The sequence below is a fragment of the Amphiura filiformis genome, chromosome 15 (assembly GCF_039555335.1).
Source record: "Amphiura filiformis chromosome 15, Afil_fr2py, whole genome shotgun sequence".
In the NCBI taxonomy this organism is placed as follows: Eukaryota; Metazoa; Echinodermata; class Ophiuroidea; order Amphilepidida; family Amphiuridae; genus Amphiura; species Amphiura filiformis.
In genome coordinates this window covers 60,652,388-60,677,129 of record NC_092642.1, presented here as the reverse complement: position 1 = coordinate 60,677,129, position 24,742 = coordinate 60,652,388, and the positions used below count along the sequence as shown (strand labels likewise).

At 37.6% G+C, this 24,742-nt stretch overlaps 4 protein-coding genes across 4 annotated transcripts; 3 read left to right on the top strand and 1 right to left on the bottom strand.

The window, feature by feature from the left end:
* The first annotated feature begins 987 nt into the window (after positions 1-987).
* On the top strand, positions 988-3,433 carry LOC140171073 (uncharacterized). Its single transcript, XM_072194246.1, has 5 exons — positions 988-1,243; positions 1,451-1,738; positions 2,053-2,154; positions 2,453-2,635; positions 3,141-3,433. The coding sequence occupies exons 1-5, from the start codon at positions 988-990 to the stop codon at positions 3,431-3,433; spliced, it is 1,122 nt and encodes a 373-aa protein (XP_072050347.1).
* A 996-nt stretch (positions 3,434-4,429) lies between these two features.
* Positions 4,430-6,165, top strand: LOC140170683 (E3 ubiquitin-protein ligase NEURL1B-like). Its single transcript, XM_072193927.1, has 2 exons — positions 4,430-4,945; positions 5,697-6,165. Exons 1-2 carry the CDS (start codon positions 4,462-4,464, stop codon positions 5,993-5,995), a joined length of 783 nt encoding a protein of 260 aa, XP_072050028.1. The 5' UTR covers positions 4,430-4,461; the 3' UTR covers positions 5,996-6,165.
* A 1,624-nt stretch (positions 6,166-7,789) lies between these two features.
* Positions 7,790-16,336, top strand: LOC140171909 (uncharacterized). Its single transcript, XM_072195251.1, has 5 exons — positions 7,790-7,988; positions 10,797-10,935; positions 13,513-13,871; positions 14,537-14,641; positions 15,097-16,336. Exons 2-5 carry the CDS (start codon positions 10,848-10,850, stop codon positions 15,685-15,687), a joined length of 1,143 nt encoding a protein of 380 aa, XP_072051352.1. The 5' UTR covers positions 7,790-7,988; positions 10,797-10,847; the 3' UTR covers positions 15,688-16,336.
* A 300-nt stretch (positions 16,337-16,636) lies between these two features.
* On the bottom strand, positions 16,637-18,247 carry LOC140171910 (ADP,ATP carrier protein 1-like). Its single transcript, XM_072195252.1, has one exon. The coding sequence runs from the start codon at positions 17,838-17,840 to the stop codon at positions 17,058-17,060; it is 783 nt and encodes a 260-aa protein (XP_072051353.1). The 5' UTR covers positions 17,841-18,247; the 3' UTR covers positions 16,637-17,057.
* Between the last annotated feature and the right edge of the window lie 6,495 nt (positions 18,248-24,742).

Sequence of the window (24,742 nt, the reverse complement as noted above, 5' to 3'; positions counted from 1 at the left end):
CTAAACCTCAAATAAAGTAATCAATAGATGGATAAATTTGTATAAATTTGTTCTGCGTATTTTAACATCTCATTTGGCAAGATGCGAATTTATTCCTTTAAGTTATACCAATTTGAATGGAAAGGAGAGCATTTTAAAAGTAACATATTTGGGAACTTTTCTTCCTTCAGGGCGATTCCAACTTGCCTTTGTACCGGGTTCATTACGGCATGGCAGGTGACATTGCCACGTTGTCAAATGTTCTCTTTTTCATTTAAAGTTGGCAAACTAAAGTCCTATCATATCGAATAATATGTATCCAAATATGCGCAGAACAGAATTCCCCATCTATAGACTACTTTGTTTTGGTAATTTAGGTTTAGTGTCTTTTAGATATTGCTTTTGTTTTAAGTGCACGGATACTTTTTGTGCACAGTGCTAGTATATTATAATATCACTCATGAACTTTAGCCGGTTCATTGCCTTGTTCTTGTTGTTTTGTTGTTGTTGGTGTTGCAAGTTCGTATGCCTTGTATAATTATTTTATTCAATATTTCTGTCCCTGCCTACAGCCCGCCAGAACCAATTGCAACAGGGAGCAGAAAATTTGCAGACTTGAAACCTAGGTTTGATTGGGCAATGCGGTGGCTTAAAACATGCGATGATTTTTCTACTGAAGCAGCATCTAAAGCACTTTCAGTAATAGAGCAATCCTGTGACTATGGTGAATGCCCGTGCGATGACCAATATCAGCTTGGGATGTATTTGAAAAGAGAAGGGTTTGCACAACTTTTTGCTAGGATTTGGAAAGGCCTGTACTGTTTCTTGGAAAGAAAACAATGGAGACAAATTGGTTTCTTAAATCTGACTCTTCTGGTGAGAATTGGTATCATCCTTACGTTACATTTTCCTGCCGAACATGGCGCAGATTTTGGAATACACGGCTGTATTCCTTTGTTACTTGAAGGGTTACGGAAAGTCAAGAAATACTTCAACAGTGAGATTGAGATGGTGTTCCTACGAACTTCAGTCGGATTTATGTTTGGCATTCTACATAATTCCATTCGCAAATATAACAGCAACCGTGAAATTTATCGCAAGGCACGCGTAATTGACGATCTGACAGACTATCTGAAGTGCAAAGACGATATGATAAAATTACAATGCTGCAAGAGGACTTCTCCGAGGAAGAACAGAGCGTTGCTGCTAGAGCCCTGTGGAATTTGTCGTTCGTTGAGTCAATCAGGAAGTCCGACATATAAACGTGAGTCATGTAATGATTATTTTCATGTTCGGATAAAAACCTAGCAAACCAGTAAAACTAGATAGGCCGAACAGAATCATATTCGACACGTCAATTAATTGTGGTGCGTTATTAGATATTGATTCTATAACACTTGTGTCGAATTTTACCAAAAAGGATTATCTATTATAGTTAGTTATAATGTTCGTTTCTGTTTTTGTCATGCAGCACTCGAGAAATTGCTCAAATCAGGTAACAAAGACCTTCAGGATGCGAGTTCATATGCTCTCTGGCAAATCAAAGGAACCAGTCATGAAAACATCCCAATTAGGCAACATCCCGCACAATACTCTACGCCGTTGTACGAAGCATCAATCAAACAGCCAAAGCAGTTGAGATCCAAGTCGGCGCAAATAATGATCAGCTATCAATGGGACTCCAAGCCAACTGCTACCAAGTTGAGAGATAGTTTAGTGAACAGCGGGTATAGGGTGTGGATGGATGATACTCATATGAGTAAGATTTGGTTATTTATCTGTTGTGTCTGAACGATCAATTTATTTTACTGGTATATTAGGTACCAAAAAGGGTCTTTCTTGGCTTTCTGGTTGAAAATTACTTGTAAAAAACGAAAAGTATTTTTGGGACCTTTTAGAGCACAATCAAGGGTGTTTCAGTGCTCCATTTTGGTCACATTTAGCGTCTCCGAATTGATTGCAGTAGTGTTGGAGACAATTATTATGACAGTTGCTTGTATTGCTCACTCAGTCGTCCTGTATACTTAGGTTACAAACTAACCACCGTTTCGGGCACCTTTTACATTTATTTAGGTGGTGACATACTTGCTGCAATGGCTGAGGCGGTAGAGAAGTCGCATGTTGTTCTCATTTGCATGTCCGAGGCGTACAAAAACAGTCAAAACTGCAGGTCAGGTAAGTTGCGGTCACAGTTGTCGAGGAATGGGACAAATATGACGGTATTCACGATTTTTGGGTAAAGAGCCCTGCAGCTTGTATTGTATGAGATGAAAACACTTTCAAAGTAAATAGATTAAGTCGAGGTGTATAAGAAGGTTGAAATTTGGCTTTGTTATATCTCACCCGTACCTGGTAACATCAAATGTTATCTCTTGTATCGTTTGTCAATCGTCAAATCGCCGGCGCTGTCATCCTCGTCTACCATATGTTTATCAACATTTACGTAATATTTGTCTATACCATTTGCATACAGAGGCAGAATATGTATATAAATTGAAGAAGTCAGTTATTCCGCTCCTGATTGAGGCTGGTTATCAACCGGATGGTTGGTTAGGACTTCTGCAAGGAACAAAACTCTACTACAACTTCTATTCCGACAGGCTGATGAAAACTGAATTGCCGAGGCTCTTGACTGCCATCAAAGATGAAACTGAAGGTAAGAAGCTGTAGAATGGGTGACACACTTACACTTAAAAACGTTGGGTAAAACGATATAATGTTTGGAAAATATCGTTTGCGCCTTTCTCAATGACGACGGTTCGAATCTCGTTCTTCTTTAAACTTACACTGCTGATCTTTTCAGCTACCGTGTTCCTTCTGTTTGCTAGATCCACTTGTGATTGTTCGTTCAGATCTCATGATGATTAAAAACCTCAGGTTTTCCCTTGCTCAGCACCTTTTTAGGATTCAGCAGGTTCAAATTAGTAAAGATACCTAGATTGTCAATTTTTACTCATAAATGCTTTAACAATTTTATACAAGCGCATATTTGAGATTTTCCTGTAGTCTACTGTTTCAAAAATCGATTATGGCATAATCTTATACCTCAGACGAATAGTCTGGTTTAAAGCACTCAGTGGTAAGTAGTGTTTAAATGCGCGTTTAGATCAACCATCTAGAATTTAAAATAAATATTGTGTCTATTGTTTTTCATCCAAAAGGTCCAAAAGTGGCCGCGACGCAACACAGGGGTGTCCGTAGTCATAGCGGAGCTGCTGCACCACCAACATCCAAATCATCTGCTTCCAACTGGACTGAATCAGATGTCCAAGAATGGCTGAAGAAAAACAAACTGGATGACCTATGCGATCTCATGGAATCATATGATGGCGAACATCTCAAAGAGATGTATAACCAATATTGCGAAGACCGTAGAAATTTTGAGAAAGACATGAAATCTGATTATCAGATTAATTCCCGGGTATACCTTAAATTTACAGTTGCACTTTTGTAAATAAAAATTCCTTTAAAAAGAAAAAGAACTAGGAAAGGAATGTTAAAGAAGATTGTTTTAAAGTAGTTCCCACCGCAGTTGGGTTTTAGTTTTTGCTGTATGAAGATCGATCTATGAAGAGCGCTTTTCCAAAACTCATCCTAAGCCTTTCCACGGAGTCCACCAAAGAAAGGAATTTGCGAACCAGAAATATTTTATGTAGTCAATGTACTACTACAGCCAGTAATATCGGAGAAGATCTAGAATACGTCAAAGTGCTACGTCTTCCAAGAAAGGAATATATACTTCTGTCGACTTGCTGGAGTCTGGTTTATGAAACAACACATCTGTCAATGTAAGCATGGTAAATGGGAAAAGGGGTACAACTGTTGAATGCAGGCCTGTTTTCCATTAGAAATTGTGTGGAAGGTGAAAAGAGCACCATTTTGGAGATAGTCAACTATGTGAGGATTTTATGCAAAAGGATATAAAAGTCTTCGGTGAACTTCGCTGAACAGTGATCTCAAGTGAATCAGGACATTCATCAGAACTTTGAAATCAATATATTGATTCAGACTGATTGCAAACTATGTATTTATGTTCACTCACAATTGTTAAATCATGCGTTACTTTTGATTAAAAGACTTAGATATTGTTGACTTAATCAAACAGTGTGTTTTGTTGTGCATTCTGAAGTGAATTTGGGGAAAAGGTGTTTGACCTTGAGTCATTATTAAGCGACTCGTAATACTATAATTCCAAAAGGTATTCCATTCAGGAATATATTTCTTACCCAAAATACTATTGTATTGTGCATAATTGTTATCAAATAATAATTTTACTTTATCAGAAAGATAGGGTTCACGATTCCAAAGGTTCAGTTGGTATTGATAACGAATTGAACTCACCTCTATAGATATCCGGAATATCAAGATTCATCAGAGTTCGTTATATATCCGCATGTTACTAACTGTGTCATCATTGCGCATACAGAACGACCATTTTAGCTCTCATTTTACGTTAAGTAATATACAGAGCAACAAACCCCAATGAAGTTCCACAACACATGCCATGGAAAACATATAACCCTCTCGGAAGAGGCGACAGTCGCTACGAGAATAGCCAGATTTCACCATGGAATCGTGTTTGGGGACCATCCGGTAGCACCCGGGGAAAGAGTCACTTTCGAAATCAGATCTACGACACCGGAATATGCAGGCGCTTTACGTTTTGGTTTCACCAATCACAATCCAGATACTATCGATCCACAGTCATTGCCACAGTATGTAATTCCAGATCTCACCAAAAAACAAGGTTACTGGGCTTCTGCTGTAAATGATCAAAGACTAATCAAAGAAGGAGTAACCTTTTCTTACTTCTACACTGCCGAAAATATCGTCAAATATTCCATTGATCATGTTGATGGCCAAGTTGCGAGTGATAACAAGTTAGAATCATCGGTAAATGCTCGTGAGCCAATGTGGCCCCTTATTGACGTGTATGGAACTACTACTTCAGTAAAGTTTGTGGCAGGTATGGTCGTATGTTGAATAACAGGGGGGCTTCAGCAACAAGCAGTGGCGTAACTTGGGTTGGTAGCGCCCGGGGCAAGAAATAAAATTGGCGCCCCTACCCTCCCCCACCCGAGAATATCTTAGACGCGGGTGTGGGGGAATGGCATCGGCATTATGATTTGGCGATTTGGCGCACCCCTAGTGGTAGCGCCCGGGGCACGTTGCCGGCCTCTTGCCCCCCCCAGTTACGCCACTGGCAACAAGTTTCAATAAGTTACAAGATATGACAGCAGTTGAATTTTCATGAGCACGGTTAACTTCAACATCAAGTTTTCAATAGGCCCTATGTTAAAAAATGTGTAAGCAGTTGATTTTTCGTAGGAAACTTCAGCAACAAGTTTTCACTTGAGTGGTAAGATTCAGTGGAATAAGGCCTATTGCATGTGAAAATTGAAAATTTGTTTGCGGGACCGGATTTACTACAGGGCCAGATGGGACCGGCCCCGTGCCTACATCCAAAGGGCCCGAAGGGAGGATAACCCAAATAAAAGTCAAAATAAGACAAAGGCAAAAGGAAATTGGAAAAATTTAGTGAGGCACTGGTTTGGAATTTAAGAATCAGTTTATACAGGGATGGGCGTGGTGATGTGTAACACATGCTTCCGGATAGGCCTAACCAAGGGCCTCAAAATTTTAGCTCAACCTAGGGCCCACTGAAGTGCATGTTTAGATAGGCTAAACGAAGTTGTGCCTGTTGTTTTCTCATATAGCTCCAGTGGCCGCGATACAGTGCAGAGGTGTCCGAGGTAATGGCGAGTTTACTCCATCACAAATATCACTTGCTTCCAACTGGACTGAATCAGATGTCCAAGAATGGCTGAAGAAAAACAAAATGGATGATCTATGTGACCTCATGGAATCATATGATGGCGAGCATCTGGAAGAGATGTATAACCAATATTGCGAAGACCGGAGAAATTTTGAGAAAGACATGAAATCTGACTATCAGATGAATTCCAGAGTTTACCTTAAATTTACGGTTGCCCTTGGAAAGTTGTTCAAGGAATGATCGCCATGCCTCTTAGGCACGGTAGGCTTCTGAAAGAAACAACAGAATTTCTATAAATAAAAATTCCTCTAAAAAGGAAAAGCTTAAGAAAAGGAAAGTCCAAGAAGATGGCTGTTAGTAGTCATGGTATTGAAAATAATTGCACGATTGGGTTTTAAAATAAATATAGGGATAGGGATAGTACATACTAAAAGTATACTCATCAAACACAAAACGTTTTAAACGGGTAATATGTTTCGGTTTTAATTTTGGTAAAAATGTTTTAATGACATTAAAAATGCTGGACTGTATTATAAAGATCATGAAAACCTTTTTAAAACGTTTTGTATGAAAACATACTACAACAACATTTTTAAAATGTCTTAATGTTCTTGTAAAATATTTTTGCAAACATTGTTTGATAAATATTTCGCATTATGTTAGGAAGTTTTGAAAAAATGTTTTTGAATGTTATGAAAATGATTTATACCCTTTATATAACCCGACATTTAAACTTTTTCTGACAACCTTTTCTAACCTTTTGCGAATAATCTTAAAAACGTTTGTGTTTTACGGTGTACCATAATTATCAATTGGTTAACGGTTAAAGGTTGTGCCCACCATTGTGTTGTTGTTTCATACTGCAGTTACTGTCCGTTTTCCTATACACAATACACAGTGCTCTTTCCCATTGACGCGTGACCTTTACAAATAGCCCTACGTTAACAGAATGGGGATATGACTAGTTAACGTCGCTGTGTGAAAAATAACCGGCCAATATTAAAAGTACTCTTCTAAAGTTCTAGAAAATATAGTTTTTAACATGTCCTAAATTTTAGCTAATTTAGATGTTTGGAAATATTCGTACTTTGGTGTTTTAGTTAATGTTATAGGTAATAGTACATTGCCTAGTTAACGTCGCTGTGTGAAAAATAACCGGCCAATATTAAAAGTACTCTTCTAAAATTCTAGACAATATAGTTTTGTAACATGTCCTAAATTTTTAGCAAATTTAGATGTTTGGAAATACTCGTACTTTGGTGTTTTAGGAAGGATATGTAAACGACAGATAACACCAAAAATATGAAGAAATTATTTCTAAACCGTGTTAAGTCAAAAATCATTATGTTGCTCATTTTCAAGAATGCTGGTTTACAAAAAGCACGACATTGTCTGATTTCGTGAACAAAGCCACACATAACATTGTTTCCTTTCGTTTCCTTTATAATCGGTTATCCAACTGAAGCTATGAATACCAGTTTTATTGCGATATCGCACATGAAAACAGTCACTTGTGCACAACCAGAGAAGATCCGATTTAATCAGTTGAGCTGTTTCAATGAGTGTTATCTTGGTTTAATAGCTTTTAATGGGGTTAAGTCCTGCAAAGGTCGAGATGAATTCTACTGTAGACATGACTGCATCATGTTTAATTTTTTGTTTTTTGGTGTGTGTTTTTTCTCGATCGAAATAAGACTAACTTTGCATCATGAAAAACACCAAAACACGGAATTTGTGTTTAATTTATTTCTGATTTTGGGCTCATTAGTCATAAGCTGTCATTAGTCTACTTAGTAGGCCTATTTACCAGTCTCAAGAAAGAACACCTTTATGTTCTAGTCCGCATCATTCGCCGCGCCGGAGACCGGCATTGCTCGATGGTGATCATTAAATACATTGATGTACGTCGGTTTCCCTTTTAAATGGAATCTTATTTCGATCAACAATGAAATTGCTCTGCGACCTCAAAAGCCGGTGATGTTCGGTCAACTGTGACTGAAAGAGAGAGTCGGAGGATTTATTTATTGTGTTGTGCTCTTGTCGATCAAGGACGAAGATGGGAAACTATTGAAATGACACGCGAAAATGACACTGCATGGCCATCCATATCTTATAAATAATTTTTCGTAATAATATACTCATGTATAAAGGCCTAATAAGTTGCTCAAGGAATCGCCATCATATCTAAGCTACCAAGGATAGGAGAAAATCGGCGTGATCGATCAGTGAAATTGTAAGTAGCCTATTTACCATGTTTACCATCATTATTATACCAGTCTTCACAACATTTCAAGTGGACGATTCGGAATAATACCATGGATTTCTGTTTGCTCGGTTTCTTGCCATGATCTGTGGTTTGCTATTATTATTCTATTGTAATAGGCCTATAATGGCAGAACACGATCGTGTCCACCATCATGTCAGAAATTAATATTTTGTTCTGGGTCTGATTATTCGGACTAGATTAGTCGGGATTATGCACTTTCAGTTTCTCACGCGTTTGAACGGGAATTGGATTGCGTACTTTTTCGATGTCTAGTGAGCAAATTTCTTCAATATTTTGAGAAAATGATGTCAAATTTTCTATTCTATATTGTTTGGCAATAATGTCTTTTGCCAATAGTATGTTTAAAGTTGTAATGTTGTGTGTTTGATCGCAAAGATCGGATATTTTCGTTCCCGATTCGAATTCTGAACCCTTCGCAAGGGTGCCGATTTCGGCAGAACTTTGACGATAATTTTGCCTTTTTGAAATGCATTCGATCCTTAATTTTGTTTCAACCGAGTCTTAAATTAGCAAGCACAATAAGGTTGGTACCACTTTTATATACATTGATAAAATTTTAAAGATTTTTTTTCAAGTTTCTAACCGGCGCAAAGCGTTAAGTGTGTATTTCCCATTGACATCCAAAATGGGAAATACGAGTCTGATGGACATAGGAACGGCGTCCATGAGACTCAGCGAGTCTAGACTAGATCGTGTCAGTAAGTTAATATTTTGTTCTGGGACTGATTCGGACTATGGTGCCATATAATTTGGAAACAAGAAACAGGACCTATGCTATACTTCTTCGAGGAGTGGAACTGAGTCAAAAATGTTTTCATCAAGTACATGCATGTAAGAGTGAAAGTAGAGTCTCTGAGAAATTATATGATTTAACTTTACTCTCGGCTCTTCATTTCTTCCGTCTTTTTGGTTGCATTAACTTATTAAAGAAGTCAAAGTTTTGAGATTATTTTTCTCAAAATATCAGGAGCTATGTCAAGAACCAGTGAAACAATACTAGGCCTAGGTTTGTTTGGACTCATTTTAATGCATTTTTCATGCTGATTCCAAATATGGTCTCAAAAAATATGTACAATTCTGAATTGTTGTTAGATTCAGATTCAGATTCAGATTAAATTTATTTCAAATTCGTGGCCCGTAGGCCAAATTACATGAAATATTACATTTGCAATGTTTACATTAAAAGACATAAAAAACATATAAAATTACATGAAAACACCATAAAATTACTCAAAGAAATTAATTGCACTTGTTGAGGCAAAATCTCAGTCACACAGCTCACACACTCCCACATTCTCCACACACACCTTACATACACACACCCACACACCAGATGCCCTCACACACACCCACACACCAGATGCACTAAAGAATTTAATTTTTAAATAAACAGTAATTAATAAATAACATAACAAAATATTGCACATAAATATTTGGACCAGCCAAATTATAAGGGACAAATTCAATACATCAAGATAAAAATACTGTCATAAAATCACATTTAAACACACCAGCTGAATATGAACATGATGAGATGCACTAATTAAGTAGATGAGTGAGATAGGGTATTGAGCTGTTCCCATATCTTTTTTGTTTTGGTTCTGGGGACATGATACTTATTGCACTGTCTAAGGGGTCATATTGTGGGTCCTCATATTGTGTGGAAACCATTCTGAGTACCTATCAGATTCAACACATTTTTGAGCAAATTGTGTACAGAGATGTAGTCTTCTATCATTCAAAGTTTGGAGTTCCAACTGGTCAAGGGAATCTGTGTAGGATGAGTAATTAGCACCAAGGATAATGCGGCAAGCCCTCTTTTGGATGCGCTCTAATTGATATGCCTGGTCGTTGGTAATACTACCATGCCAGACAGGGGCTGCATATTCGCATGTTGGGCGAACATAACCAATATAAACAGAGACTAGGTCACCAGTTGGAACACCAAAGCGTTTGAGACGTGAGAGCATGTACAACCTTCGGCTGCTTTTTGATACCATATTGTTAACCTGAGACTGCCAGCCAAGATTAGACTGGACAGTCAGGCCCAGGAGCTTAGTCTCAGACACCACCTCAAGCTCAATCCCAGCAATGCGAAGACTAGGAGGGGCGGGAGGTTCCCTCATGAAACAAACCTGCATCACCATGCACTTACTCGGATTGAGCTTGAGATGATTGTCTTTTGCCCAAGCATCCAAGTCCTGAACATCAGGTCCAATCTGGCTGACTTGTTTAGCAGGACGAACCTCTCCAAGGGTGAGATCATCGACATACTTAAAGCTTTTAGTCAGAGACTCCTCAGAAGCATTGTTGATTACACCAAGAAATGTGATGGGGCCCAGCTTAGTGCCTTGTGGGACACCACATGAGAGAGTTTCCCATTCTGACAGGGCAGAGTGGTACTGCACCCGTTGACGACGAGCTGTGAGGAAGTTTATAATCCACGGCAGTAACTCGCTTCTGACACCAAGCTCGTAGAGTCTCTGTATAGCTAAAGTATGGTCGATGCAATCAAATGCCTTGGAGAAGTCCGTCACAACTAGGGTTCCTACAGTTCCTCCTTTGTCTGTACCTTTGAAAAAAACATCAAAGGTACAGACAAAGGAGGAATCTTGTTAATTTTTAAAGAAAATTTGAAACTTGTCGTCTGCAGTTGACACCTGCGTGATCACTAGGCCAAGCATATAATTTACTTGTCAGTCGTGTAATCATCTCTCGGTTGATATCCACTCAATTCGGTTTACTTTGTTTCAGCTTATTTGAACAATGAACTGTACATGAGGAAAGAAAACACGTATAGTTTAGATGGCGAGATTGAAGACTCTTCTCAAGAAAATTTTCATTGTAGCGTTGCTTGTTTTATCTGCGATATTTGTGTGGAATTCAACAAAAGGTGAGTTTTAATTCTTTGTAAATATTAATAGTCAAAAGTGAAAAACATGTTGCATGCAATGTATCATAGAAACATTGTTGTACCTGGGTGAATCCACACAGCCTTTGTATTCCAAAGCTAACGCAGGCAGGGCTTTTGTGCTGGGGAAGGAAAGACGGAAGTTTTAAAAGCTTTTAAGGGCTGGGGTATGAACGTTTGGACAGTATTTATTTTGGGACATTAGAGCACATCAGACATATCGAATTGCATTCTGAATACGAAGAATGTCATTCTGATATCAAATAATTTTGATTTTTGAAATTCGCAATTTGATACACATTTTATGGCAAATCATTAAAAATTGATATTTTTGATATTTAACATTACTTGAAGTAAACTTTATAAATCTGATGATTTATACTTAAAGTGTATGTAGGTGGGATGAAAAGCCGACGATCAATTGAAAATTTTGACCTTTCGTATTGAAGATATGGATTTTTTTTCCCAAAACACCCAAAAAATTAGGTCTTTTTGGGGAAAAAAATCCATATCTTCAATATGAAAGGTCAAAATTTTCAATTGACCGTCGGCTTTTTCCTCCCTGCTACATACACTTTAAGAATATATCATTAGATTTATATAATTTACTTCGAGGACTGTTATATATCAAAATTTGAAAAATATCAATTTTTATAATTTGTTATAAAATTTGTATTATATTGTGATTTAAAAAAAATGAAAATTATTTGACAGCAGAAAGACATGCTTCGTATTCAGAATGCAATTCGATAGGTCTGAGGTGCTCTCATGTCCCACAAAAAATACTGTCGAAACGCTAAAAACGCTCATTTTAGATCCCTTAAATGAACAAAAAATGAACATAGACGTTGTTTGTTTCTCTCGGGAATCGAACCTCAGACCCATGGGATGCCAAGCACGCCATCGACGACTAGCCACTGGTGTTTCGCTGGCCCGGCCAACGTTAGGATCAACCCAAGAAAACAGGGCATGTTAAAGGAAGGTGACCTGATATATTTGGAAAATCAAATTCTTTACGTATAACATAAAATGTCATCCCTTTCAAGCACTCATGCAAAAAGAACACGTTTAAATGTTTTTTGTAAGTGTGACTAATTCCTAATGGAATTACCGACATTTATACAGCGTGATATTGGTAATCTACAGTGTTTTTATTAATGATAATCATCATGATCATGTATTATATTGATTTCAAGTGAAAGGCCCTATTTTTCTCATAAACATATTGAAATTAGAAGTTCCAACTCAGTGTATTTCCGAAGATATCATCAAAAAACTGCCGAATTAGTCTCAAATGTAGTATACCATTATTTGAGACTAATTCTGCAGTTTTTTGATGATTTCTTCGGAAATATACCGATTTGGAACGCCAAATTTCAATATGTTTATGAGAAAAATATGAGCTTTCATCTGATACCAAAATGAGCATTTTGATGAGGTAAAGTGGGGGATGAGATTGTCAATCAGGTTACCCATCTTTAAATTGCAAATACGGATATGATCTGTACAATAGGCCTAGGGGAGAGCGGGGAGTGTTCGCCCTATTTTTTTCTGACCAGCCTAGCGATGTCAATTTTAAGGTTAGGGATGACCTGATTAGCCCATGTGAAAGCCCTATGTCTTAGCTATATACGGCCACAATCCCAGAACTATAGGCCTTACAATAGCAACAGGATAGAGCAAACAAAAAGTTTTGCAAAGTGGCGAACTTGCCCCATATTGGGGCAGGTTCGCCCACATGGTTGGGTAAGTTCACACTAATCACAAAAAAGATTTAAACATTGCATAACAATAACATATTCAATGCAAACATTTAGCAAGAGTATACAGGGCATTTATTCTCTTCTGGGGAGTCACTAAATTTGTTGCAGGGGTTGGGTCATTGTAAAATGTAGGGGTCCAAAGTGAGCTTAAACGTATCATGTTTACAACTTCGGGGAGATTACGGATTAGGACCTAAACGGTGGTATGAGTAATACTGATATCACATAACTTTAAAAAACATGCTTTTCAGTAGTTTTACCTTGTTTAACGGTATAATTATCAATATTTTGCATAATACGCTGATGGGGCAGGTCCGCCCTCCAGTTTGGGGTAAGTCCGCCCGGGGAAGATATAGGGCGAACATGCCCCATCCTCAAAAGGGCGAACGTGCCCCTTGTGCACATTTTTGTATTTTCTTCAGGGTATGCAAAATACAAATCGAATAAGGAGTTTATAACTGCATTAAATCTTTGAGAAATCCCATATGTTCCCAACACAGATTTACATTAAAACCACCTGTTTTTATGTATCAATGATAATATAACATTATTAATGCAACAAAAAATTACGTTTTGGTGTAATTTTTTTTGTTTTGGCTGCAGTTCGATGAACACGTCCCTATTTGTCGCGTAGCTAATATGAGAAGTTTATAATGACCTATGTCACCTAATTTTGCCATCACCAAATCCCCCGATAGCCGTAGTGCTGAGAAACAAGGGGTGGGCGAACCTGCCCCTAGGGCGAACACTCCCCGCTCTCCCCTACTATAGTTTCGTTTTAAACGTTCTGTTTCAGAAACTGGAAAATTCCATCGGTACGTAAAAGCTGAAGACGCAGATCAATCCAATTGGAATTCCGATGATGACATTCAAAATTACGACGAATCTTACGAACGAACTAACGTTACTATCGATATCTTGATGAACTACAATCAGCAATCAATTTCTAATACTACCTCTCGCTATGCATTAATAGATATCGACAAACATATGCCAGATGTTGATTATTTATTTAGTAGAACAGCAGTAGTTACTGCAGTTTCTAGTAATCATTTTGACGAAATAAAAGGAATGATTGCGTCATCACAGAGACGAATGCCGCAAACAAAGATTGTTGCCTACGATTTAGGACTTACTCCTGAACAAGCTGCCAAGGTGAGCGATATATAATAGCATGTTTACGTTCAATCCTTTATTTATACCGTCAAATTTCGTTAATAAGCATATGTGCCTATTAGCGAGTTGCTCAGACAAGAACGAATTTTACGGTAGTTTGTAAAACTTTTTCATTATAGTTTTTTTAAAGGCCTATTCAGTTATATGCGCATCCGGATGATAGTAAAAATCATCAAAATACAGATGTTGGCATCTATGTTAGTGTCATATAGATTTGCTAACATAGCCTGCTAATGGATAAGCCGAAAATCACGTATTAAATAGGCCTACAAAATAAAATAGGCCTATTTTACATGAATCTGTAATTTCTCTAAGTCAGCTACATGTACACGTATTTGCAGGGTGCTTCAACTATAATAGCAATATACTGCTGTTTTCCTCATTTTTTTGCCAAAGATAAAGGTTCAATAAACTACCCTATTTTTTTTTTGTCTGAGCAACTCCATATATGCTTATTAACGATTATTTACGGTATTGCTGGATGTATGGGCAACAGTGCCGATTTGTTTTTAAATATTATTTTATTGGCCCAAACTTTGATTGGAATTAGGCTTCTATTAGGCTTAGGATGTCCGACTTTATTGTAATCCGTAGATGAAATTAATCTGCAAATAATATTGTTTTTCATCGATATGTTTTCACAGATGAAGACAATGTGTAATGTCGATCTCCGCCAATTTGATTTTAAAAAGTACCCACGTCACGTAAAGAATCTTCACACGTACGCTTGGAAGCCGCTGATTATAAAGGTAGGTAATTACGGAGGCATATAGGAGACATATAATAATGACGAGCCTTATAGACCACGAACTGACATCGTTGGTTGAAAATACTAAAGCGGATTCGGGGGAATTATACCGTGCAGCAACACCCCGTGGGGACACTTTTACAAATGATCATACGGGGCTCCTCCGGAAGACTCATATTCTTGGATCAACAACAGCTCCAAAAGCATGAAAAGACCCTCAAATTAGCTAATTTCTCCCATTTCTGTTTTGAAGGCGAATTTCAACAAGAAAGCCAAGAAAGACCCTTGATTTTTACCGTTCGCAGCTCCGAAAGATCTCCTTGTTACTGGTGCACCATGCCAAAAACCCATCTCCGAATTCCGGGGAACATACCCACTAAAGTTTGATGCCCCCCCATTACAATTTCACAATTGCCATTTCTTCTCGAGTCACTTTTTTCTTCTTCTCAATTTCAGGAAACATTAACGGAGTTTGGATCAATATTCTACGGAGACTCCTCCGTCCGATTTCGAAGATCACTATCTTTTCTCTTCCAGTTCCTGAAAGAAAACCACGGCTTCATGCAACATATTCATTCGTTCAATCCACGCCTAAAAGAAGCCCAGTACTATATGACGCATCCGAAGACTTTTCTAGAACTGAAAGTAAAACGAGACAGGTATAAAAATGATATTGGATACACGCCGTGGATATCGGCAGGCCGAGTATTGTACGTCAATAACAGTTTTCTTCATGAAAATATCATTACACCCATGGTAGATTGCGCTTTAAGACCACAATGCATCAGTCCGGAAGGGGCGCATAGAGGTTGGAAACCACCGAATGGGAGCAATCATCCTCATCGTTTTGACAGCTCCGTTCTTTCTTTGCTTGTGTACAAAAATATGCGTGGATTTTATAATGGACTTCATAATTCAACACAAGAATTTGATAAGACCGTGCGAATAGCAAGAGATTTCAAAGATATTTCTGCTGGCGTAAAGACGCTACAATTCGAGCCTAATTGTCGGCATCGAGAAAAGCGCCAAGCACAGTGCGATTGTTGAAGATGATGCGTGATTGTGTAGCCTACATAAGCCTGCAAAACAATATTATTATATTTTGAGTATTAAAAAGGGGGATGTGAAACTTATTTTCTTTTACTTTTTTATTAAATTTTTTAAATTGTTAATCAAAGTTCATACTTTGTCTTAATTGATCAAATCAACCCAGCAAAGCAAAACGTTTTACACAAAATGTTTAAAAGTCGGATTAAAATGTTAAAATAACATTCAAAAAACATTTTTGAAAACTTTCTACAAACATTCTAACATAGTATTCTTTGCAAAAATGTTTGCCATATACCGCCAACAAAATTGTACTATTTTACCAATATCTGCGTACGAACGGGTGTCAAATTAAAAAAAAAGCTGAAATCCATTGTACTATTAAAAAGAAGACCGCATACCGTAAACGTTCGCCTAATGGCCCACATGGGCTCCTTTGCCTTTGTTTACGAACGTTTACGGTATAAACGGCAAGCTTGTTTCAAGGTATCGTCACATTGTGGTTGTATTGTTTGTTACCCAGTCACCTGAGGATCCGTCTCTAGACCGCTCAATGCTTGTAACCGTGGATAAATTGTGATTTGAACTCACAATGACGACAATGTCGCAAAAAGTCCATTTTTCCGATGTTTCTATATAATAAGAACTTGTAAATAATCCCGGTAAATAATATCATACTAAGAACATCGGGTATTTAATTTGAACAACAAAGAAAGTTAGACTTCGAGTGAAATCAACTCCAAACTAAATTAGTCAGTTGTCCTTTGCTTGATTTTAATGGGTCACCAATAAATCCTGGTTTAAAAGTGATTCTTGTTTTGTGCGTTTAGCTGAGTTAATACGTGAATTACTGGAGACTGACCATGATGCTTCTACATAAAAGGTCCAAGTTTGAGAAATTTCCTCAAAAAAATCAAGAGCTATCTGAAGAACCAATGATATTGGGCTTGTTTGTACTCATTTTAATGCATTTTTCATGTTGATTCCAAATATGGTCACGAAAATATACAATTTTGAAATTTTTGAATTTTTAAAGAAAACTTGTAACTTGTCGTCTGCGTGCAGTCCACACTTGTTTTGAAGAGGAGGAAAACAACACAACAACAACAACAACAACAACAACAATGATAATCAAAATTATGGCTTCTCTAATTTATTACAACTTCAATCAGTCACATTATTGCACTATATCACACAAGCAACGTCATTGTTTTAAATACAAAAATATTGTACACAGGATAAAAAGTTCCAACGATTATTGCAATTTGTTGCTGTGCTAAAGATGCCATTTTTTTTAAAATGTAATTTTGTACTTTTCAATTGTCTTTTATTTAGTCAGAAAATGGCTTTGGGGTACATTAATTGATCCCTTATCCCAGGAAATGCTTGATCTCGTCGTACAGGACCAGCACCATGGCGCCACCAGTACCACGGAGGATGTTTGAGAAGGCACCCTTGAAGAACGCCTTACCACCTTCTTGCTGAGCAATCTTCCTCCAGCAATCAATTGTGCTCTTGTAGACAACATCCTTACGTCCTGCCTGCATCATCATGCGTCGTCTGACAGTATCGAATGGATATGAGACGATTCCGGAAACGTTGGTTACTATCTGAGCGATGACGAAGCTGACGAGTAGGTTCTTCTTCCCACCAGGGAGCATGCCTTTCGCCGTGTCGTAGGTGCCGAAGTACGCGGCTCTGTACACGATGATGCCCTGGACGGATACGCCGAAACCACGGTACAATCCTAGTATTCCATCAGACTTCATATTTTTCTTCAGACAATCTACCAACCCGCTATATTGCCGACTTGTTCCCTTGCCGACATCGGCGGCGAGTCGGGTTCTGGCAAAATCTAACGGATACACGAAGCAGAGCGAAGTGGCACCAGCCGCACCACCAGAAGCCAGATTACCGGCAAAGTAGCGCCAGAATTGTCTCTTCTGGTCGACGCCTTTCAGGAACAACTGCTTGTATTTGTCTTTGAAGGCGAAGTTGAGCGCCTGTGTTGGAAAGTAACGGATGACATTGGCCAGGTTACCTCTCCAGAGGGAGCCGACACCTTGTTCCTTGACGACTCTGGAGAAGCAGTCAACGATGCCTTTGTACTGTTGGTCGGCGGAAATCTGAGTTGACACTGCTTGCACCTGCATTATATGAAACACAAATACGAAGATATATCATTAATACGACTACTATTATGCTTTGTTATCAAAAGTCATCAAAGAATCAGTTGAGAATCAGTTCAGAAGGCCAAAATGGTGAACATGGTGAATACTCGATCTTAGGATATGACTCGCTGATTCAATGTTCAAACAGAAAAATGTCAAAAAATAATCATTGGTAGATCTACTGCATCCACAGTGCTATCAGAGGAAATCCTTCTTCATCCACAGTACTATCAGGGGTAGTTCTACTTCATCCACAGTGCTACCAGAGGTAGTTCTACTTCATCCACAGTGCTGCCAGAGGTAGTTCTATACTTCATCCACAGTGCTATCAGAAGTAGTTCTACTTCATCCACAGTGCTATCAGAGGTAGTTCTACTTCATCCACAGTGCTATCAGAGGTAGTTCTACTTCATCCACGGTGCTATCAGAGGTAGCTCTACTTCATCCACAGTGCTATCAAGGGTATAGTTCTACTGCATCCATTGCATAGTGCTATCAGGGGTAGGTCTACTTCATCCACAGTGCTATCACGGGGAGTTCTACTTCATCCACAGTAATATCTGGGGTAGTTCTACTTCATCAATATTGCTATCAGAAGTAGTTTTACTTCATGCACAGTGCTATCAAGGTTAGTTCTACTTCATCCACTGTGGCATCAGTGGTAGTTATACTTCATCCACAGTGATATCAGCAGTGGTGTAGCTTGGGGCAAAGGAGGGCACGTGCGATGGGCGTCGAATCGACCAATTCAGCCCCCCACCCCAAGATCTATTCTGAGCCCTCCAAGCGGTGCGGTGAAGTCAAAAATTTTCGCGCGCATTTCAACATCTTATCTAGGCCCTATATAAATAAAAGGAAGATTGCCCATTTTGTGCGCGAGTGTTCTCCGAATTGCCTTGACTTTCGACTCTGATTTAGTGGTTTATTGATCGGGTACATATTGCCATTATTTCATCGGACATTTGTTTTTGCACAAATTGATGGTAACTAAGAGAATAACATAAAAAACTGCTGTGTTGCTATGCAAAATCGCATGCAGTGGCATTCTGGGTAATAAGGACAGTGTGAATCGCGTAGTATAAATATTTACATTCAAAAACCATACGCAGAGCAACATTGCCCCGTTTTCTGCCAACTGCGAGGTGGCTAAGAAATGATTCAGGCTATCTAGATGCGCAACAACGCATAATTTATTAATGATCTTACGAGCTTTTCGCCCTACGCAGAGCTACGGGCCCTATTTTCCGCCACTGCATCGAGGTTGGCAGCCAAGAGATTAAGGCTACGACGCGAGAATCAGGAGACCCGAGGTGGACAATTTCATTATTTATTCTAGGCCTATGAAACGTCGTTTAGTTTTACAGCCAAATTCATACGGGAGATTGAGGAATATAATACGGGAAATGCATTTGGTTGAAAACGGTACAGCCAAATTCATACGGGAGATTGAGGAATATAATATGGGAAATGCATTTGGTTGAAAACGGTCAAGAAATATGGTTAAAACCGGGTGTTTTTTTCCCGGGCTTTTTTATTGTCGAAACTCAGTGGTAGCGCGTACCGTAACTAACTGGCAGTGCGTTGGCGTTAGTGCGTTGGCGTACAAGGGATGTGACGCGCATATATATGCATAGGCCAACTTTCCGTGCCAGAGAAAAATAATTCATGAAAAAAGGAAGCTAAAATAATGAGAACATAAATGCAAATGGGAAATCACACGCTAAGCAGGAAATATGAAAACTGGGAACAAAATAGGCCTATGTAAAAAAAAAAGCCAAAGCTAAAAGGACAAACGTAAGAAAGGGTAGATTTATAAAATAATAAATAATAATAAATAACATCTATATAAATAAAAGGAAGATTGCCCATCTTGTGCGCGAGTGTTCTCCGAATTGCCGTGACTTTCGACTTTGATTTAGTGGTTTATTGATCAGGTACATATTGTCAAGCTAAAAGGACAAACGTAAGAAAGGGTAGATTTATAAAATAATAAATAATAATAAATAACATCAATAAATAAATAACATGGAAACGGAAAATAACAGCATATATTTATTGGAACAAAATAGATCTATGTAGAAGAAGGTTACAGTAACTAAATGAAACGGGAGCAAAATAAAGAAGGAAAGAAAGAAACTAATCAGCAAACGAAAAAAAAAAAAAAGCTAAAATTAGATTAAAATTAATCAGGAAATATAAGAAAAAAGAAGCTAAAATAATGAGAACAGAATTAAATAAATAACATGGAAACGGGAAATCACAAGCTGAGCAGCATAAAAAAGAAGCTAATAGGGAAACGTAAGAAAGGACAGATTTGGAACATAATGGGAATTCGGTTAGGCCTAAATAAATAAATAACATGGAAACGGAAAATCACAAACTAAATAGCAATTTTTTAAAATGGGAGCAAACTAGGCCCATGTAGAAGAAACTGAAAAGGAAGAAAGAAGCTAAATGGAACTGCCAGAAGGGGCATGTTTAATAAAATAAAATTTCAATGATTCTACTTTTCAGTAATTCCTCCTGTTTTAGTGATCGCTCCCATTTACTCATCTAGGGGGGACCCGCGCGAAGCGCGGGTATCCCGCTAGTATATAAATAAAAGGAAGTCGCTAAATCTTGTCCAGAAGCAGGCTCCGAGATGCTTTCACTTTCAGCTCTGATTTATTCGTACATAGATCGGGTACATATTGCCATTAAACCATCTTTCTCAACAAGGTTAAACTTGTTTTCAGCTGTACAAACATACTTTTTTTGAAACAGGTTCATCAGGTTTGGTAATAACGAAATAAAATTAATAAATTTGCTCATTTATTTTATTTTGTACAAACATATCTTTATTTCGTCGGACAAGCTTTATTTTGTTCCAAAATTTACGTTTTTTAGCTATTTTTGGCATCAAATTAAGGGATCTAAAATGAGCGTTTATTGCGTTTCGACAGTATTTTTTGTGGGACATGAGAGCACCTCAGACCTATCGAATTGCATTCAGAATACGAAGCATGTCTTTCTGATATCAAATAATTTTCATTTTTTGAAAATCACAATATAATACAAATTTTACGACAAATTATAAAAATTTGATATTTTTCAAATTTTTGATATATAACAGTCCTCGAAGTAAATTATATAAATCTAATGACATATTCTTAAAGTGTATGTAGCAGGGAGGAAAAGCCGACGGTCAATTGAAAATATTGACCTTTCATATTGAAGATATGGATTTTTTCCCCAAAAGACCTAATTTTTTTTTGGTGTTTTGGGAAAAAAAACCATATCTTCAATACGAAAGGTCAAAATTTTCAATTGATCGTCGGCTTTTCATCCCACCTACATACACTTTAAGTATAAATCATCAGATTTATAAAGTTTACTTCAAGTACTGTTAAATATCAAAAATATCAATTTTAATGATTTGCCATAAAATGTGTATTAAATTGCGAATTTCAAAAATCAAAATTATTTGATATCAGAATGACATTCTTCATATTCAGAATGCAATTCGATATGTCTGATGTGCTCTAATGTCCCAAAATAAATACTGTCCAAACGTTCATACCCCAGCCCTTAAAAGGAGCTTGATTCAAAACTGGTGATGCCAGCTCCGAAGCTAATGCATTTTCAAGCGTTTTTTGACATCATTTTACTGCGTGACGTAGGCCCTAATTCTGCATTTATTCAACTGGCGAATTTCTCAAAAAACATGATCTACTTTTTTGAGAACATTCCCATATTTCTCATATTTTTCGCAAATTTTCACTCATCTGATCATCTTTTCATGTGACGGAAGTGATACTATTTAATAAAGGTACGTTTCTTGCCTTTACGATTATTTTAAAATTATTTTTCGAGACAAAACCTCCCTAGAAAAATGGTAATTTTCACTTGTTTTCAAAAAGATGTTTTGACCTTGTTTTTTTACCAAATTTACCCCATAATTTTTCTCATTTATCGGAGCCCTGTCCTCCTTCCAATAAATAAACTTGACACCAAAGATCTTTTCTTTTAGACCACCGAGCTATATAAGGTTAAAATTACGAATTTATCAAATTAAACTTTCGCATCACATGTTCTTGTTTTGTCGCATAGTCGGTTATATAATTATATTAGGCCTTATTTTGTTCCAAAATCCATATTTTTATCGCAATTTTTGACGTAAAAGCATGAAAGAGCTGAATGCAAAACCGGTGATGCAAACAAAAGTAATAATTTAGTCCTTATAAATAGCGAGGGTGGTCGAAAGGAAAAGATCGCCCACAAAGCAAAGGCGTGTTTGGCAACTTTTTAACCATCCATGATACAAAACAAAACCTTGATGTAAAAGTAAAAATTTAGTCCTTAAAGCTCGGGTCTATAAGTCAGGATCGTTTCGTTATGATTAATCTCAAAGTTGAATTTATAATTTTATCTCACCTGAAGTAGAAGTTTCACACGTTCAATGGGGGCTACAGCAGTTTTCGATATCGCAGCGGCGGTACCTCCCGCAGCCAAATCCTTCATAAATGACACCAAATCGAATTTCTTAACTTTCTTCTCGCTCCCCATGATGCGAAGATGTTGACGGGATAAATCCCGACTTTAAAGATCTTCAAAAAATAGTTTAAGTTGCAAACATTTGCAGTAATTTAAAGAGGTTTCGTCTTGTCTGTTTGCGAGAGAAGTTGAGAAGATTTGTTTTGTTTGATCTGAGATGCCGTTTCCTTGGTCGCGCGTATACGCGCCGCGCTAAACTCATACATATGCAAACGACGCAGTGCGTATGTATACGCGTAATACGCGAAACGTAATTACTGCGTTCCTCGGAGTTGTGTCCGCTGCCGGTCAATGACCCCATGCATGTGGCCAGCCCAGGCAGTACCCGGTACGCAAAATAATTATGTGATCCACTCGGCCGGTCACAGTTGCCCAAACATCACGGTTTGCATGCACAGAATATCATTATTACCATAGACTTTACTGGATGGAAGACTTTTGAAAATTGGTGGTTTAGGCCGTATAAAACTTAATGTTTTGGTTCTCGTCCAGAGGATTGACTTGATGAGGGAGAGAGGGAGGGAGGCTTTCGGTAGTTTTTCGGTCTTTTCCACACTGTTAAAATAAAATTAAACAAGTTGTTTAAAATTTTAAACAACCACAAGTTACCAGGTGAATCGCTCAATAGTTGTTTAAAAATTAAACAACTCAAAATTGTTTAATTATTAAACAGTTTGTTGTTTAAAATGTTGACCAAGATTTAAACAACTGTTGTTTAGTGGTATAATTAAACAACTTAGTAGTGTAAGCCTAGATTAAACAACAGTGTTTAAATTGTAAACGGTTGTTTAAAGAAGGTTGTTTAAAAATATGTTTTTATTCACTGAATGTTGTTTACGTTTTATCAAACATTTTACTTGTATGTGTACACGTTTTACATTGAAATCGTTCGCTATTCTATGTATACATGCTGCTGCTAAAACTGAATGTGATTTTGTGATCTGTGTGGTAAAAAAACTGAGCAAAATATTGCTGATGTTAACTATAAGCTTACCTGTACAAGCATACTGTATCTTACAACACAGTAAGCTTACAGGCATAGTATCAATTTTTTTAACCACATGTGGATCACAAAATTGCTTCCAGTTTGTGCACATCAAACATTTACATAAATAGAGAGCGATACAGGCCTAAAACTTGTACACTTGCTGTATAAAGTTCAATAAAATTCCTTCGCTTCTCTCCACACATGCATGCTTGTCAATACGGCCATCTTGGATTATGCAAATAATATTAAACAACTCGATGTTTAAAATGCCGATTTGGCGGTAAATTAGCATTTTTTAAACAACTCTGTTTAAATTGATTATTTTGCCTTTTCATTTGTTGTTGTTTAAAACAATCAAGCTCCAATTTTTTGATTTTGAACAACTCTGTTTACTTTTCTGAACAACATTCTTTTAAACAGCAAAATTTTAAACAGTGTTCTAACGGTGCAGCAGTGCTCGAGGAAAGGAGGAGGTCCCCCTTTTTTTTAATGTGAGATTCTGAGGGATAAACCCCCTAGAGTACCACAAAAAGTCTTGGAAGTGATCCATGTTCTCTTACAAATTTATATAATTTAAAAGAACTCTTATGATTATGTATATTATTTATATGTTTATAGTCTAAAAAAATTTGAACCTCACACTTTCCGTTTTTGGCCTCAAGTCCTCATGATGAACTCACTTTTAAAATTGTATGATTTTTGTTAGGCTTTTTATTACAATAAGATTGGGCAAAAATTGGTCAAGGCCTACTTTATGATAGACTGGCCCCCAGTCTCGGTTCGGTTCCATCTCTGGATAATGTAACAATAAATAATTACGTAATGCCCTATGAAAAAAATGCCAACTCCCCCCTTATTTTCTTCAATGCCAAAAACCTATTCCTCTTCATCCACAAATCGACGCCACTAATTACACCCACCACAGTCAACCATGCAGCAATATAGAAATATACTCGTATTATAAGTGAACGCGAAAGTCCATTGAGCGCTGATTCCGACCCGTCTCGGTTCGGTTCCATCTCTGGATAATGTAACAATAAATAATTACGTAATGCCCTATGAAAAAAAATGCCAACTCCCCCCCCCTTATTTTCTTCAATGCCAAAAACCCATTCCTCTTCATCCACAAATCGACGCCACTAATTACACCCACCACAGTCAACCATGCAGCAATATAGAAATATACTCGTATTATAAGTGAACGCGAAAGTCCATTGAGCGCTGATTCCGAGACTGGTCCAATCTGTTAGAGATCTCACTTAGAGATCTCACTTCCAAATATTCGTTCAACGAAGCACGGTGATTCCGATGTCAATTACGAAAGCCCCGCCCCAGTTTCAATTCAAATATGGTAGCACAAAGC

What these genes read in the sequence shown, in the direction of transcription:
- LOC140171073 (XM_072194246.1), top strand. Translation starts at nt 988, where the DNA reads ATGGTGTTCCTACGAACTTCAGTCGGATTTATGTTTGGCATTCTACAT. An exon ending in GATGGATGATACTCATATGA is followed by an intron (nt 1,739 to 2,052) that starts GTAAGATTTGGT and finishes ACATTTATTTAG; the next exon opens with GTGGTGACATACTTGCTGCA. An exon ending in CAGTCAAAACTGCAGGTCAG is followed by an intron (nt 2,155 to 2,452) that starts GTAAGTTGCGGT and finishes ATTTGCATACAG; the next exon opens with AGGCAGAATATGTATATAAA.
- LOC140170683 (XM_072193927.1), top strand. Translation starts at nt 4,462, where the DNA reads ATGAAGTTCCACAACACATGCCATGGAAAACATATAACCCTCTCGGAA. An exon ending in TTCAGTAAAGTTTGTGGCAG is followed by an intron (nt 4,946 to 5,696) that starts GTATGGTCGTAT and finishes TTTCTCATATAG; the next exon opens with CTCCAGTGGCCGCGATACAG.
- LOC140171909 (XM_072195251.1), top strand. Translation starts at nt 10,848, where the DNA reads ATGGCGAGATTGAAGACTCTTCTCAAGAAAATTTTCATTGTAGCGTTG. An exon ending in CTCCTGAACAAGCTGCCAAG is followed by an intron (nt 13,872 to 14,536) that starts GTGAGCGATATA and finishes ATGTTTTCACAG; the next exon opens with ATGAAGACAATGTGTAATGT. An exon ending in GGAAGCCGCTGATTATAAAG is followed by an intron (nt 14,642 to 15,096) that starts GTAGGTAATTAC and finishes TCTCAATTTCAG; the next exon opens with GAAACATTAACGGAGTTTGG.
- LOC140171910 (XM_072195252.1), bottom strand. Translation starts at nt 17,840, where the DNA reads ATGCAGGTGCAAGCAGTGTCAACTCAGATTTCCGCCGACCAACAGTAC.